At 36.5% G+C, this 15000-nt stretch overlaps 1 protein-coding gene across 2 annotated transcripts in view; it reads left to right on the forward strand.

Moving 5' to 3' along the window:
• The window catches only part of LOC137649167 (uncharacterized), a 124788-nt gene that overhangs the window by 100784 nt on the left and 9004 nt on the right, over positions 1-15000 (forward strand). The window contains exons 6-7 of one of the 2 annotated variants that reach the window (XM_068382168.1): positions 4311-4556; positions 4726-5274. In XM_068382168.1, the coding sequence (XP_068238269.1) occupies positions 4311-4556; positions 4726-5256 (777 nt within the window). In that variant the 3' untranslated portion in view covers positions 5257-5274. Of the gene's footprint in view, positions 1-4310; positions 4557-4725; positions 6433-15000 lie in introns of those variants that run through there. The other variant, XM_068382160.1, reaches the window with a different exon arrangement.

A 15000-nucleotide genomic window follows, 5' to 3' on the forward strand; every position in this document is an offset into this window, starting at 1 on the left:
ACCTTATCCTTCTGTTTATATGAAGTTATGCTTAAGGGGACTGTCTGCTATGTCTTGCATTTTTTTCTAATCATTCAAAATACACAATTTCTATATATATTATAGACATATATAATACCTTCATCCTATAAAAATTTCAAGTCATTTGATCAAAAACTTTTAGATTATTAGCAAAAATCATGATTTAAAAAAAAAAAAAATTTAGGTAACGTTTTCTTCACTGCAAGAAAACAAACACACATGCATCATAATTTCCACATGTCTTTGGAAACTCTGACTGGTCTTTTCGTAGATTGTAGTTTGCGTTCGCATACCCTCTCCTAATGCCTTCCAACTCTGCCAGACATACGAGATTTCGAAACATAAGTGAAAAAATCATTGTATATATGCAAAAATGAACACAGAAAGACGGTTCTGTCAAACTCAGTCATGCAGACGACGCAGTTAGGATGACGTCATCATTTAAAGGCCGCTTTATCTTTATTATTTGTAGAAATAATTAGCTGAAATTTCTGGAGACCATGTACGACATGTTTCTGCATACGTACAAACAATAACTTGATTTTTCATTTTTTCAAGTTGTTACATTATCCACCATAGTGAACAGTCCCTTTAAAGCTTATAAATCTCTGAGAGAAGCACCAATTGTGGCTCCTCCCAAAGTTCTAGACATATATTATGTTGCCGCAACCTCAGCATTCTGCAAGAACCACTCAGTGACTCAAGTCCTTAGAGCAGGTGTTTGGAAGAGACAAACCAATTTTAGTGCACATATCTTAACCCTTTTACCCCCAAAGGACGTACTGGTACGTTTCACAAAAGCCATCCCTTTACCCCCATGGACGTACCGGTACGTCCTTGCAAAAAAATTATAATTATTTTTAGAAAATTTAGGCATTTTCCAAGAGAATGAGACTAACCTGACCTCTCTATGACAAAAATTAAGGCTGTTAGAGCAATTTAAAAAAAATATACTGCAAAATGTGCTGGGGAAAAAATAACCCCCTGGGGGTTAAGGGTTGGAAATTTCCAAATAGCCTGGGGGTAAAAGGGTTAAAAGACTTCACCCACAGATCAAATGATGCACTCTCTTTGAGCCCAGCTGTGGCTGAACAACAAATAGTCGTAGACTTATACCTTTGCATGATGGTTAATCCTTTGTTACAATCATCAGTTATTCTCAGCATAATTGTTCATGAAAGTTGAAAGAATGAATTTTTCTTCTTCTCTTCCAAACATCCCTTCCTTAGGATTATCAACATAGAAAATCAATCATGCAATTAAGGATATCTCTGTGACGTTATTTTTCAATTTTGAACATATTGAATTTTCTTTAAAAAATTTCTTCATACAAATCCACAAACTTGTTAGGGCTGTGACTCAGTCACGCACCTTTTGTTCATGAGGCTGAAATCTCAATCTTGCCTCTCTTACGAGCCGGTCTAGATTATCTTTTTTATTATCCCTGAGACTGAGACTTTCACCCTCCTAAGGAACTCTTATTCGTATTCTGAGTCGAAACAAACTACAAATTTTAAAAATAAGTTGTATTTTTCTGAGCTATGCAAATCTGAGTCATTTAATCTATATGTCCCGCCTCATCCGCAACCTCAAGTCTTGACCATGAGTAAGTGATGCAAGTCTCGCTGACTCAGCCACTCCTGCCCTGCACGGGTGGGAAGCTGGAATCCATACACTGTCACCAGAATCCCATGATTTCCTTAATTCTGGTCATAGCCAAACAGCAACAGAGTAAAAATACAAATTATTTTTGAAATTTGTATTGTTTCATAAATATAGTAATCAGATCCAATACAGTAGTACCTTAGTCTACAGGTTTAAATTGTTCTGGAAGTAAACTCATAACCTAATATGCTTGTATTTTAACCCTTTTACCCCCAAAGGACGTACTGGTACGTTTCACAAAAGCCATCCCTTTACCCCCATGGACGTACCGGTACGTCTTTGCAAAAAAATGCTATAAAAAAATTTTTTTTCATATTTTTGATAATGTTTTGAGAAAATTCAGGCATTTTCCAAGAGAATGAGACCAACCTGACCTCTCTATGACAAAAATTAAGGCTGTTAGAGCAATTTAAAAAATATATACTGCAAAATGTGCTGGGAAAAAAATACCCCCCTGGGGGTTAAGGGTTGGAAATTTCCAAATAGCCTGGGGGTAAAAGGGTTAAAACATTTTTTTTCTTTTTCATTATAAATGGAGGGAACGCAGTCAATGCATACCACAAGTCTGTAAGTGCACATATACACTAATTTCTAAAGTTTTTGTGAAGGTAATTACTGAACAATTTATAGCCCCTAACATCAGAAATGAATAGAAATTGATCATTCTCAATGAAAAATAGAAACAATTGACATTATGTCAATTTGCACTTTACCTTTGAGAATAGTTGTAACTGGCTTGAGGGAGATGAAAGAGGAGGAGGAGGGGTTTACTGCTTGGAAGAAAAATCAACCTTAGTAAGCAGTTCTGGTAATATATCAGGATTTCTCTCCTTTATATGTCATATTACTAACTAAATATTTTAATTTATGCTTTATGAACACCTGGTTGTCTTTTTTACACTCTTATGTTCAGTTTTGATAGGAAACCTATCTAGAGACAGTTACTTTTGTCTTTTCTTTAACCCTTTTACCCCCAGGCTATTTGGAAATTTCCAACCCTTAACCCCCAGGGGGTTATTTTTTTCCCAGCACATTTTGCAGTATATTTTTTTTAAATTGCTCTAACAGCCTTAATTTTTGTCATAGAGAGGTCAGGTTGGTCTCATTCTCTTGGAAAATGCCTGAATTTTCTCAAAACATTATCAAAAATATGAAAAAAAAAATTTATAGCTTTATTTGCAAGGACGTACCGATACGTCCATAGGGGTAAAAGGATTAAAATGACAGGAAAATGGGGTAAAAAATCATGTGAACACTTGGGGAGGGGGTGGGTATGGGCACCAGGTGACTGATTCTGTGCTCATATGGTGTAAACCAATGCAATATTCGTAGCCCAATTCAAATTTGCATGCTTGTATCCCAATTTGCCCTTATTCAAAGTTGCTCATAGCCTGAGGTACTACTGTATTTAAAACTAATGGATTTTCTTTAGTGATTTCAGGGTATAAAAGGGATTTTGACGTAGGAAAAATCTATTTCTGGGCGAGAGACCCGTGCCGCCCAGTGAAATAGCTCCTTTTACATCATTTCTAAGGTAAAAACTGCTATAAATTTACCAGAGAAAAATTTGTATAGGAATGCTAGGTTGAACCCAGCTCGCTCACCTTAATAAGGTGTCGGTATACTACTGGGGCGTGAATTAATCACAACCAGAGGCCTCGCACCATTTAGATATCTCCTGTCAATATCCCCGAACAGCGAGGTGCCGTTCAACATCCTACTACTACTAGCAATCCCACGCCAGTGACGTCACTCCTTTTTATAGCACGCACCTTTTAAGCCTTATTTAGGGTATAAAATCAATTATAATGCATGCTGTTTATTGTTAAAATAACAGATATATTGAGATCTATTCCTATTTCACTTCATACAAATTATTGCTTTGGAAATAGAAAATAACTTTGAAATTAAATACAGTAGATCATGTTGTTCAGTGAAATTAATCTTGCAGTAAGTTCTGTATTGTATTACTATTAATAAGCTCATATGTTAGTCTTAAAACTTATGCAATACATTACTTTTTAGGTATTTATAAAAGTTGTTTTTAATAACGCATTCTTAATGGTAAAAATACCCTTTTTAAGTAAATAATGCTGTAGAGCACCACAAAGATTGAACAGCATCAGAATGTAACTTTATTTGGTAATCTTATGCATTTTCAATTATCATCCTATTTGTTGATTTGCGTTATTGTATCAGATTAACCTATTGTCATGATTACTGAATATATTAACCCTTTTACCCCCAAAGGACGTACTGATACGTTTCACAAAACACATCCCTTTACCCCCATGGACGTACTGGTACGTCCCTGCAAAAAAATGCTATTTACAATTTTTTTTTTTTTTATAATATTTTGAGAAAATTCAGGCATTTTCCAAGAGAATGAGACCAACCTGACCTCTCTATGACAAAAATTAAGGCTGTTAGAGCAATTTAAAAAAAATATACTGCAAAATGTGCTGGGAAAAAAATAACCCCTTGGGGGTTAAGGGTTGGAAATTTCCAAATAGCCTGGGGGTAAAAGGGTTAAAGGACTACATATCTGTGACTAGGCCAGTAATCTTTAAAATTCTGTAACTTGCTATGCTGGTGAAATGCAGTGTAACTATCTCTATTTTCAGTGCTCACAGTGTGGAAAGGCTTTTCTTGAACTCTGTGATTTAAAAAGACACGTGAAAAGACATCTCCTGAAACGAATGAAGAATGCAAGTAAGGATTTGACTGCTAAATATCAAGATGGTGCTAGTTTACAAGTGCAATCAGTGGCAGCTGGTATGAACTCCCTGAGTTTAATGGTCCTTCCCGAGTCGCTCCTTTTCACCGAATCTCAACAACTTTTGGACAACTCCGGAGCATCAGCTACTGAGGTTATACTTTTTATAATTGTTAGTTAAACTTGTAGCTTTTGAAATCTGAAGGAATTAATTTTTTTTAGAAATTTCGTGCAGTACTGGATTTATTCCTTATTCCGAGGAAGAATTGATAATATTACCGTCAGTTATAATTCTGCATAATCTTTATATTCAATTCTTTCAGGTTATCCTTCCTCATGAAAAGTTGAGTACAGTAAAAAATGTGTCGGCTGAACCAGTTTTAGAACCTGCGTTATTAGAGAATACAGAGTACAACATGCAGCCAGATTCAAGCCCCTTGTCAAAGGAATCACATACCTTAAGACCTGAGGGAGAAGTACTTGGACCCTCAGAACTTCTTTCATCTCCTCAAGTGCCGTCAGCTCAAGAAGTGGAACCTGTTCCTATTCTTGATAATGCTGCTGTACTTCAGCCACCTGAGGTTATTAGTGATATAACAGCCACTGCACTTCACTCTTCTTCAGTTTTACAGCCTGATAACATCAGTGTAGATGGTGCTATCTCACATGCAAATTCAGATTGTGAAACCTGTGAGCCGTCAGAATGTCGCCAAGACTCGGAATCAGCAACAATGGTGGTATTATCATCTGTTGGGACTACATCTGATTACTTGCCTGTTGCTAATCCTGATACTGTCATTGAAGGTACAAGATGTCAGCAAAGTGAAAGAGTGCTTAGCCATGCTACATGGTGATGTTTAACCTAAAAGTAGGTATGTATATATTAAGAATACAGTATGCAATAATATAGTTTAGTCTTCCAAACAGCTAGATTACTCAGGCCAGTTAAAGCATTTTTTATTAACATGAAAAATATGTTCATTCAACTTATGAACCTATTATTTTACATGTAACACCTGATAGGTGCAGAAAGTGTCAGTGTTGATTTCCTACATGAAAAACAAAATGAAGGCTATGCTAAGGAAGACCCCCAAATGAAGGGGACGAATTAACCCACCAACTAAATTGTTTATAAATACTTCTCAGTTTGCATGCTGGAATATTTAGAATGTTATCCCCATTTTTTTACTTTATCCATACAACATAAGATTAGTTTTGTCCTATTTACCATTATATTCATCATGCAAAAAATGGCCACGCAACGTGTTGTGAAGATTTTCTTTAATGGACACATATTGCTTCCATTTCAGTAATTTTTTATCAGGAGGTGATGTGGAAAAAAGTATTTACTGTATTTTACTATAGGAATTTTTCATTCCAGGGTTTAAAAACATACTTTTATTTACCACTGCAGCCTGACATAATCTGGTCATAACTGTTTACTGTAGAATAAGATTTTTCATACATTGCTTGAAAAATTGAGACTATGAGTGAATTTAAGTCTTACATACATACATATACCAAGGCACTTCCCCCAATTGTGGGGGGTAGCCGACATCAACAAATGAAACAAAAACAAAAAAGGGGACCTCTACTCTCTACGTTCCTCCCAGCCTAACAAGGGACTCAACCGAGTTCAGCTGGTACTGCTAGGGTGCCACAGCCCACCCTCCCCCGTTATCCACCGCAGATGAAGCTTCATAATGCTGAATCCCCTACTGCTGCTACCTCCGCGGTCATCTAAGGCATCGGAGGAAGCAGCAGGGCCTACCGGAACTGCGTCACAATCGCTCGCCATTCATTCCAATTTCTAGGACGCTCTCTTGCCTCTCTCACATCTATCCTCCTATCACCCAGAGCTTCCTTCACTCCATCCATCCACCCAAACCTTGGCCTTCCTCTTGTACATCTCCCATCAAGTCTTATGGAGAAAATATTTTGATTGATGCAGAAAAATGGGCTTTACTCAGTCCCTTAATCCAAGAGAATCTTGTTATCTCCGACAGTTTCAGTGCTAAGGTTAGAGACTGGCCTGTCTAATGTTTTACTGACTGACATGGCAGGTCTACCAAGAGTTATGTAAGTGTTTTAGTGGTCTCTAGCAAATAAACGAAACCATATAAACTTGTGGTAATGTGCTAGCTCTGGATAAGCATATACCGGGTATTCCTTTCATCATACATACATGCATACATATACCAAGGCACTTCCCCCAATTGTGGGGGGTAGCCGACATCAACAAATGAAACAAAAACAAAAAAGGGGACCTCTACTCTCTACGTTCCTCCCAGCCTAACAAGGGACTCAACCGAGTTCAGCTGGTACTGCTAGGGTGCCACAGCCCACCCTCCCCCGTTATCCACCGCAGATGAAGCTTCATAATGCTGAATCCCCTACTGCTGCTACCTCCACGGTCATCTAAGGCATCGGAGGAAGCAGCAGGGCCTACCGGAACTGCGTCACAATCGCTCGCCATTCATTCCAATTTCTAGGACGCTCTCTTGCCTCTCTCACATCTATCCTCCTATCACCCAGAGCTTCCTTCACTCCATCCATCCACCCAAACCTTGGCCTTCCTCTTGTACATCTCCCATCAAGTCTTATGGAGAAAATATTTTGATTGATGCAGAAAAATGGGCTTTACTCAGTCCCTTAATCCAAGAGAATCTTGTTATCTCCGACAGTTTCAGTGCTAAGGTTAGAGACTGGCCTGTCTAATGTTTTACTGACTGACATGGTAGGTCTACCAAGAGTTATGTAAGTGTTTTAGTGGTCTCTAGCAAATAAACGAAACCATATAAACTTGTGGTAATGTGCTAGCTCTGGATAAGCATATACTGGGTGTTCCTTTCATCACTCATTCAATCCCGTCCGGAATTCTCCGGGTTGGGTCCCGCATATGATATCGCCATTCTCTCCAGAGACCCCTATCCAATGCCATCTGTGCCAGCTGCTGAAATGTCTCGCCTCTATTTGCTTTCTTGAATAATAGCAATAAGGAGTCGTGGACCAAACAGGTAGCAGAGGAGTGGCTAGCCGGCTACCTTATTAGCCAAGAAATCTGCATTCGTTTCATAGCTAAGGATAATGTTAATGAGTTATTAATATCTCTTACCATTATGCCATAGCCATAAACATCTTGATAAATCAATATATTTCCAGGACAACTATCGTATTTTATCGAAACATTTGTATGGCTAAAATTTTCTGCGAACTAGGATGCAATAGAGAGTGTTAGTTGGAAGAGGTCAGAAATTAATGGTTTCCCTCATCTCATCAAGAAATGGAATCAGATTTATCACATCTTCCAGCTTCTATTTCAAGAGAACAAATCACCAGCAATAAATCTTCATTTGATAACTTTTACAGAAGGCACAAATTTGATATATAGTACACAAAACTTTTCCAACATATGACATCATAAATCCCTCCTAATTGAACCATGGACTTGATGAGAGCTTTACTATAGTTTAGCCTAAAGCTGATGAGAATTTACAGATTTACTGAGGTAAATCATTATAATGATTTTAAAACCAAAATAAAAATATGTAACTTAGCATTGTGTTTGGTGGAACAGGTAAAAATTCCCTTCTGTCAATAATGTACATCTGCTATTGTTCCCCTATTAGCAGTGATGTGAAACTTGAATAATCTTGATGACAAAGCAAAGCTTCTTCATAGGACCTCTGAGACTAAACAGTCTGTTGAGGATGTTCCTCTGCATGATACCTGTCATATAGTCATACAGTCATAAAGTTTGTATTTCATGAATGGGATATCATACCTAGATTTAGCAAAAGTCTAGATATTTAAATTTTCAGTTTATCATCTGTACTTTATCTTAACCCTTTTACCCCCAGGCTATTTGGAAATTTCCAACCCTTAACCCCCAGGGGTTATTTTTTTTTCAAGCACATTTTGCAGTATATATTTTTTAAATGGCTCTAACAGCCTTAATTATCATCATAGAGAGGTCAGGTTGGTCTCATTCTCTTGGAAAATGCCTGAAGTTTCTCAAAAAATTATCAAACATATGCAAAAAAAAGCAGTTTTTTGCAAGGACGTACCGGTACGTCCATGGGGGTAAAGGGATGAGTTTTGTGAAACGTACCAGTACGTCCTTTGGGGGTAAAAGGGTTAAACTCAGTATACTTCCATGTTTTTCCTTTTGAAAAAGTGTTTTTGAATTAGCTTAAATATCAAGACCAATTATAAGATTGTTGATTACAACCATTACAGATCAATCCCTATTCTATTAGCACTATCTAAAGTTGCAGCAGTATCTATCGGCAAGCCTTTAAGTCAAAACTTCAACAGCCTGACAGCCAATATGTGTATACAGGAAGCAGTTGAGCACTTTGTAATGTCCTCGTACTATAATCTATTGAAACTAGTTATGGCCTGGCCTAGCTTATTATTATTATTATTAATAATACCAGCTAAGCTACAGTCCTAGTTGGAAAAGCAGGATGCTATAAGCCCAAGGACTCCAATAAGGAAAATAGTCCAGTGAGGAAAGAAAATAAGGAAACACATGGAATTTTGGGCATGAGAACTGTAACCCAAGACAGTGCAAGATCCTGGTACAGATGCCATGGCACTACCCAATACTAGTGGATAATGGTTTGATTTTGGATTGTTCTTCTCCTAGAAGAGCTGCTTACCATAGTTGAAGAGTCTATTCTACCCTTACTAAGAGGTAAGTAACCACTGAACAATTACAGTGCAGTAGTTAACTCCTTGAGTGAATAAGAACTTTTTGGTTATCTTAGTGTTGTCAGGTATATGAGGAAAGAGGAGAATGTGTAAAGAATAGGCCGTATTATTCAGTGTATGCGTAAGCAAAGAAAAAATGAGCTGTAACCAGAGAGGGATCCAATGTAATACTATCTGGCCAGTCAAAGGACACAATAACTCTCTAGCTTTAGTATCTCACCGGGCGGGTGGTGCCTTGGCCTACCTACTACCTACAAATAAATGTAAGAAAATTCACCCTAGGCAGAGTCCTGGTTGTCAAACTATCCTCCGAGGGATATTTCTCTGGACAAGTCCTGGGCTCCTCTGTAGGACCCATCAGTAAAGCCTCCTCCTCTGCCGGGTCTAGGTCATTCTCGCAACAAAAGTAAAAATATGGGAAGGTGCCTGGTCCACTAAGGCCCCATTTCCAAAACCTCTAACTGCTGAATTTGAGATATTGATATCAACTAGATCTTTAAGGTCCTTGCTGGGTAAATACTCAGAAAAAAACCCTGATCTTGGAAAATCCCTTTACCCACAAAGAAAGGAGGAAGAAGGCCTTGATTCTATAATTTTCTGCCTCAGGATCCATATTCCAAGCAACAATAATCCACTCCAAACTAATTGACCATCTCTAAGGGTCTCAAGCCCTACACCAAACAGCAGAACATTCACTATGTACCCGACAACACTCGTCACCCCATCTAGGGTTAGTCAAGTTAGAACATACTACTTGGATGCAATTGGGCTTCATTTCATTCATCTGATACAGAAAGGATTTGAATGAAAACACATTATACCAGGACAGCACATTGTAACACCTGTAACAGTCTTACATAAGTGAGCCTAACCATGTTTAAAACATCTAGAATACAAGCTGCGAGGCTGTCTAACTTTTTAAACACCTTCCAATGCCCATGTACAAAAAATGCTGACTACCCACTCAGAGTACCTTACATCAATTCCCATTGTAGGATGAAGTGGGTGGTGATCACTGTCTTTTCTATGTCCACTTTTACAACCGGTACTTGATAATACCCCTTCAGAATATCAATTTTTTGGGAATATTCTTTCTCCAAGCTTTCAGTATATTTCCATGTGCCTGTATATGTATCTTGGTAAAGTTATAATTTGTCTTGTCTTATCTCATAATCTAAAGCTAAACCATTTGTTTTAAATCCAATATTAACTTTCTAAGCTTACAACAAGGTAACAGTACAATATACTTGAAATTATAAGATGTTAACAAATATGCCACTCATTTTTTTTTCTTTTGACTAGAGCTCTTACTAAAGTATTGTATTATACAGGGACCCAATTTTAATTATCATGATTATATATATCAAATATTCATTAGCAAGATTAAGGACAGTGCTATATTTTTAACAATTATTTTGATAATAGGCAAGTTGGTTAAAGTAAGAGAATTTTTACTCATAGGATAACTTGTATCGTTTTTGTAGAAAATTTCTGGGATTAGTTTAAAAAATACAGTACAAATGACAAGGGAAAGTACAATGTAAGAATGATCAAATTGACAATTTTGCTGTTATTTTTTTTTACATATTTGAAAGTACTTATATAATATACCAAAAAATTTACTTTTATTTTGATTTCTTTGAATGTCTATTATTAAGTTATAGCTCTTCAAGTGTGAACATTATGCATCCAAATTTTATGAAGCTTTTCCTAATTGTTTCCACTTCAAAAATTACACTATAATATCTAGATTTATTTTGTGTGTTTAAAGATATCAAGTAAGACACACTGTTTCAATTGAAACTTCAATGAAACACATGAATACACAGCAAATTTATTTTTACAGAGAGACAATGTTACCTGTTATATCTAGTCCCATATTACAGATCTAGTCATATATACTGATTGTTGTGAAAGTGAAAAAAAGTTCAGTGTGAAATATAATCTACAGTACTTTTTTCTTTTATTGATCTTATCCTGAAGTACCGTATTCGTAAGAAATTTCCAAATATGTAATTCATTTAATGCTAGGAAATGAGTTTCAGCTCAGCACGGTATATCAACTGTAACATGGTGCTACGAGAGATGTTCAAGATTTTGAAATATGCATGGATTATGATGTTTTCAGTACTCAAAGTGTATAAGAGCGAATTGGGAAGAAATAAAAGTGGAAAACCCTTTTGTGGTTAAAAGCAGAGCTTAGATGTAGAACATTTCAGTTATTTTGAGGTCGCAATTGACTATTAAACGTGGTCTGAAAGGTCAGTAAGAAAAAGTAGGTGCAGCTTAGATGAAAGGTGCAATTATTCCAGATCTGGATATTAATTTCTGGAACTGTCATTCATTTTGTTCTTTCTGCCAGTTGCATCAAGATTTTTTCATAATTCTGATCAGTCTTTGCTTTCAGATCTTTCCAGACTGTACCATCCCTTATATAGTACAGTACTAGGTATACACTTAATTATAAAATATCACCTTTCCATCATAAGGCTCAGTACTACACAGTATTGTAGAAGTTTTATTCCAGTTGTGACCGGATTATGGGATGATTTTCCTAAACTGGCAGTTGGATCTGTGGAACTTCAGAAGTTTAAACTTTTTGCAAATGCTTTTCTGTTGAAGGAATTGACATAAATCTTTTTTCAAAGTTTATATGACATCTATTTTGACATTGTTACTAATTTTAGAATATTTTATATTTCCATTTATCATATACTGTATGGGTTATTTATTATGTCTTTATTTCCTTTCCTCACTGGGCTACTATTGCTTTTGGAGTTGTAGCCTCCTGCTTTTCCAACTAAAGTTGTAGCTTGGCTAGTAATACTAATGATAATTAATTAGAGAGGTAATAAATGTAGAAGTAGCTAGATAAAGGCCTGTAGGAAGGCCCATATAATCAGGAAAAAAGACATCGATAAGGACTTAATGCTGGAGGTAATTCTGGATTAAAGAGGACAAGACAAGAAAGTTGAGACATTTCAGGGCAAACCTTGTGGAAAATATTAAGGAAACATCAATGAAAAGGTTTAGCTGGTGAAAGATCTAGTATCCGAGACCTACTCTAATCAATATCTTACTTGAGTTTTGCTATTATTAAACTTCATCCCAAATAATCTTCACTATGGACTAATTTCGGCAAAACCTTTGTTAGATGACACTTCAACCACATGGCAAAACTCAGGAGATAGGGTTGATGCAAATACGATAGAGTTATACCACTTGCTTAAGCAATAATCTTGTTTTGGTGGTCAAACCACATGCTGATCATAATACAGACAGTAGCATGGTATGAAAAATACGCCATGGCTTAAGAGCTTTAGACTTTGCCTCTAAATCAGGCTGTGAGCAAATCATAAGTGAAGCTACTCACAGGTCTGGTTAATGCTTGGACCTCGTATACTCTGACTCTTATGACGTTATAACAAGTAAGGTTGGTTCTCCAGTCGGGACATCTGATCATGCCTTGATTTCATTAATTGTGAAATCGGAGCAGCCTGTCCCTGATGTATCATACTCATGTAAGATTTATATGAAATCTCAAGCAGACTGGAATGGGATTTTGCATGATTTTTTTGGCCTTGAATTGGTCACAATTGTATAGTAGTGTTAATCCTGTTGTCCCTTTGAATGAGAATCTAGTCAACATAATTGATAGGCGTATCCCTTCTCGTGTGCTAAGGTACCGATTGAAGCACAAACCGTGGTTCAATGATGATTGTAGACATACTTATTTGGAGAAGCAGGAGGCCTAACATCTTTGGAAGGGTAATAAATCAGATTTGACCTGGAATAACTATACTTAGCTTAGAGATTTTGCTCTGAGAGTTTATGCTTCAACTGAAAAGGAATACAATTTAATCATGAAATAAACCTTTTCTGGTACAACCCTGGAGAATAAGTGGTGGACTACCCTTAAATCTGCACTCTTTGATGTAGATACAACAGTTCCTCCTTTGCTTAAACCAGATGGCTCAGCCACTCACTGTCCAAAGGAAAAGGCAACCCTTTTAGCTGATATGTTTGACAGTAAACAGAGTAATGAGAAACTCGAACGTCCTAGTGCCTGGTTTCCTGACGCTAAACTAATTAGTTTAGCTTTTCGATCTTGTGAAATTAAAGCTCTGTTGGTGGACCTTGATGCTTAAGGAGGTGTAGACCCAAATGGTACTTTTCCTTTGATTTTTATAAAGACTGCAGATTTCTTAGCTCCAAGGTTATCTGTTATTTTGCGCAAGTTAGCAAGAGGAGCTTTTAGTACGTGTTGGAGTATTAGTGTTGCTACTCTCGGTGGCCACGGTATTAGTAATGTTGCTCCACTATGTATAAGTGTTTGTCGTAGCTCAAGGGGTTGTGGTCAGGAAGTTCATATGATTGGCCTTGATTTCAGTGCTGCTTTTGACCGTGTTAATCATGAGGACCTTGTTTTCAAACTCAAACAGTTGGGAGTGGGTCGGTCGTTTCTTAACATTATTGTTGAATTTTTAAATAATATATCTCAAAGAGTTGTTGTTGATGGGCACCATAGTGAGTATATGAATGGGATATCTGGTGTTCCACAGGGTAGTGTTCTTGGCCTATTACTTTTCATACAATATACACATGACATGTGGTTTGGCCTTGAAAACAAGCTTGTTGCATATGCACATGATGCTACTCTTTTTGTATCAATTCCATCTCCTGAATGTAGATCTTGGGTTGCTGAATCCCTTAATAGAGATCTAGCTAAAGTTAGTGCATGGTGAAAATTATGGGGTATCGAGTGAATCCTAACAAAACTCAAAGTATGATTGTAAGTAGGTCAAAGACAGTGGCTCCCCAACTTGCTGATCTCAGCATTGATAATGTTTCTTTAACTTTGTATGACTTTTAAAATTTTAGGTGTGATTCTTGACAGCAAATTTACTTTAGAGAAACACATTAGGTCTGTGTCTTCTTCAATTGCACAAAAAATTGGCTTATTGAGAAAGTCTCATTCTACCTTGTTTCGAGTATTGTTCTCTGTCTTCTGTCTGGTCTTCAACTGCTGATTCTCATCTTAATTTGTTGGACAGAAATTTACGGTCTATTAAATTTCTTATTTCTGATTTAGATATTAATCTTTGGCACCGTCGTTCAATTAGTTCATTATGCATGTTGCATAAGATTTTTCATAATTCTGACTATCCTTTACATTCAGATCTCCCTGGACAATTCTATCCTGTTCGTAATGATAGGCATACAGTTAATTCTATTAGTCAGGACTTCTCCATCATGAGGCTCAATACTACACAGTATTCTAGAAGTTTTATTCCAGCTGTGACCAAGTTGTGGAATGATCTTCCTAATCGAGTAGTTAAATCAGTAGAACTTCAAAAGTTCAAACTTGCGGCAAATATTTTTATTTTGAACAAGCTGACATAAGTCTTTTTACAGTTTATATATGACATATGTGTTTTGTTGTTGTTACTGTTTTTGAAATGTCTTATTGCTAAGTTTTTCTCATATGGTTTTATCTATTCCCTTATTTCTTTCCTCACTGGGCTATTTTTCCTTGTTGGAGCCCTTGGGCTTATAGCATCTTGTTTTTTCAACTAGGGTTGTAGCTTAGCTAGTAATATATATATATATATATATATATATATATATATATATATATATATATATATATAATATATATATATATATATATATATATAATATATATATATATATATATATATATATATATATATATATATAGCCTTACTATGCATACAACCACCCCTCTTTTTTTTCAAGCTTTCCTGGGCCTTCGACCTTCGACGGCTTTTTTAGCGAAATGTCCTGTATTAATTTTCTTCTCAAGCCTCAAGTATCACCGTACAATAATAGCTTGAACAAAGGGAAGAAATAACGAAGAA

The sequence above is a fragment of the Palaemon carinicauda genome, chromosome 1 (genome assembly GCF_036898095.1).
Source record: "Palaemon carinicauda isolate YSFRI2023 chromosome 1, ASM3689809v2, whole genome shotgun sequence".
Taxonomy (NCBI): domain Eukaryota; kingdom Metazoa; phylum Arthropoda; class Malacostraca; order Decapoda; family Palaemonidae; genus Palaemon; species Palaemon carinicauda.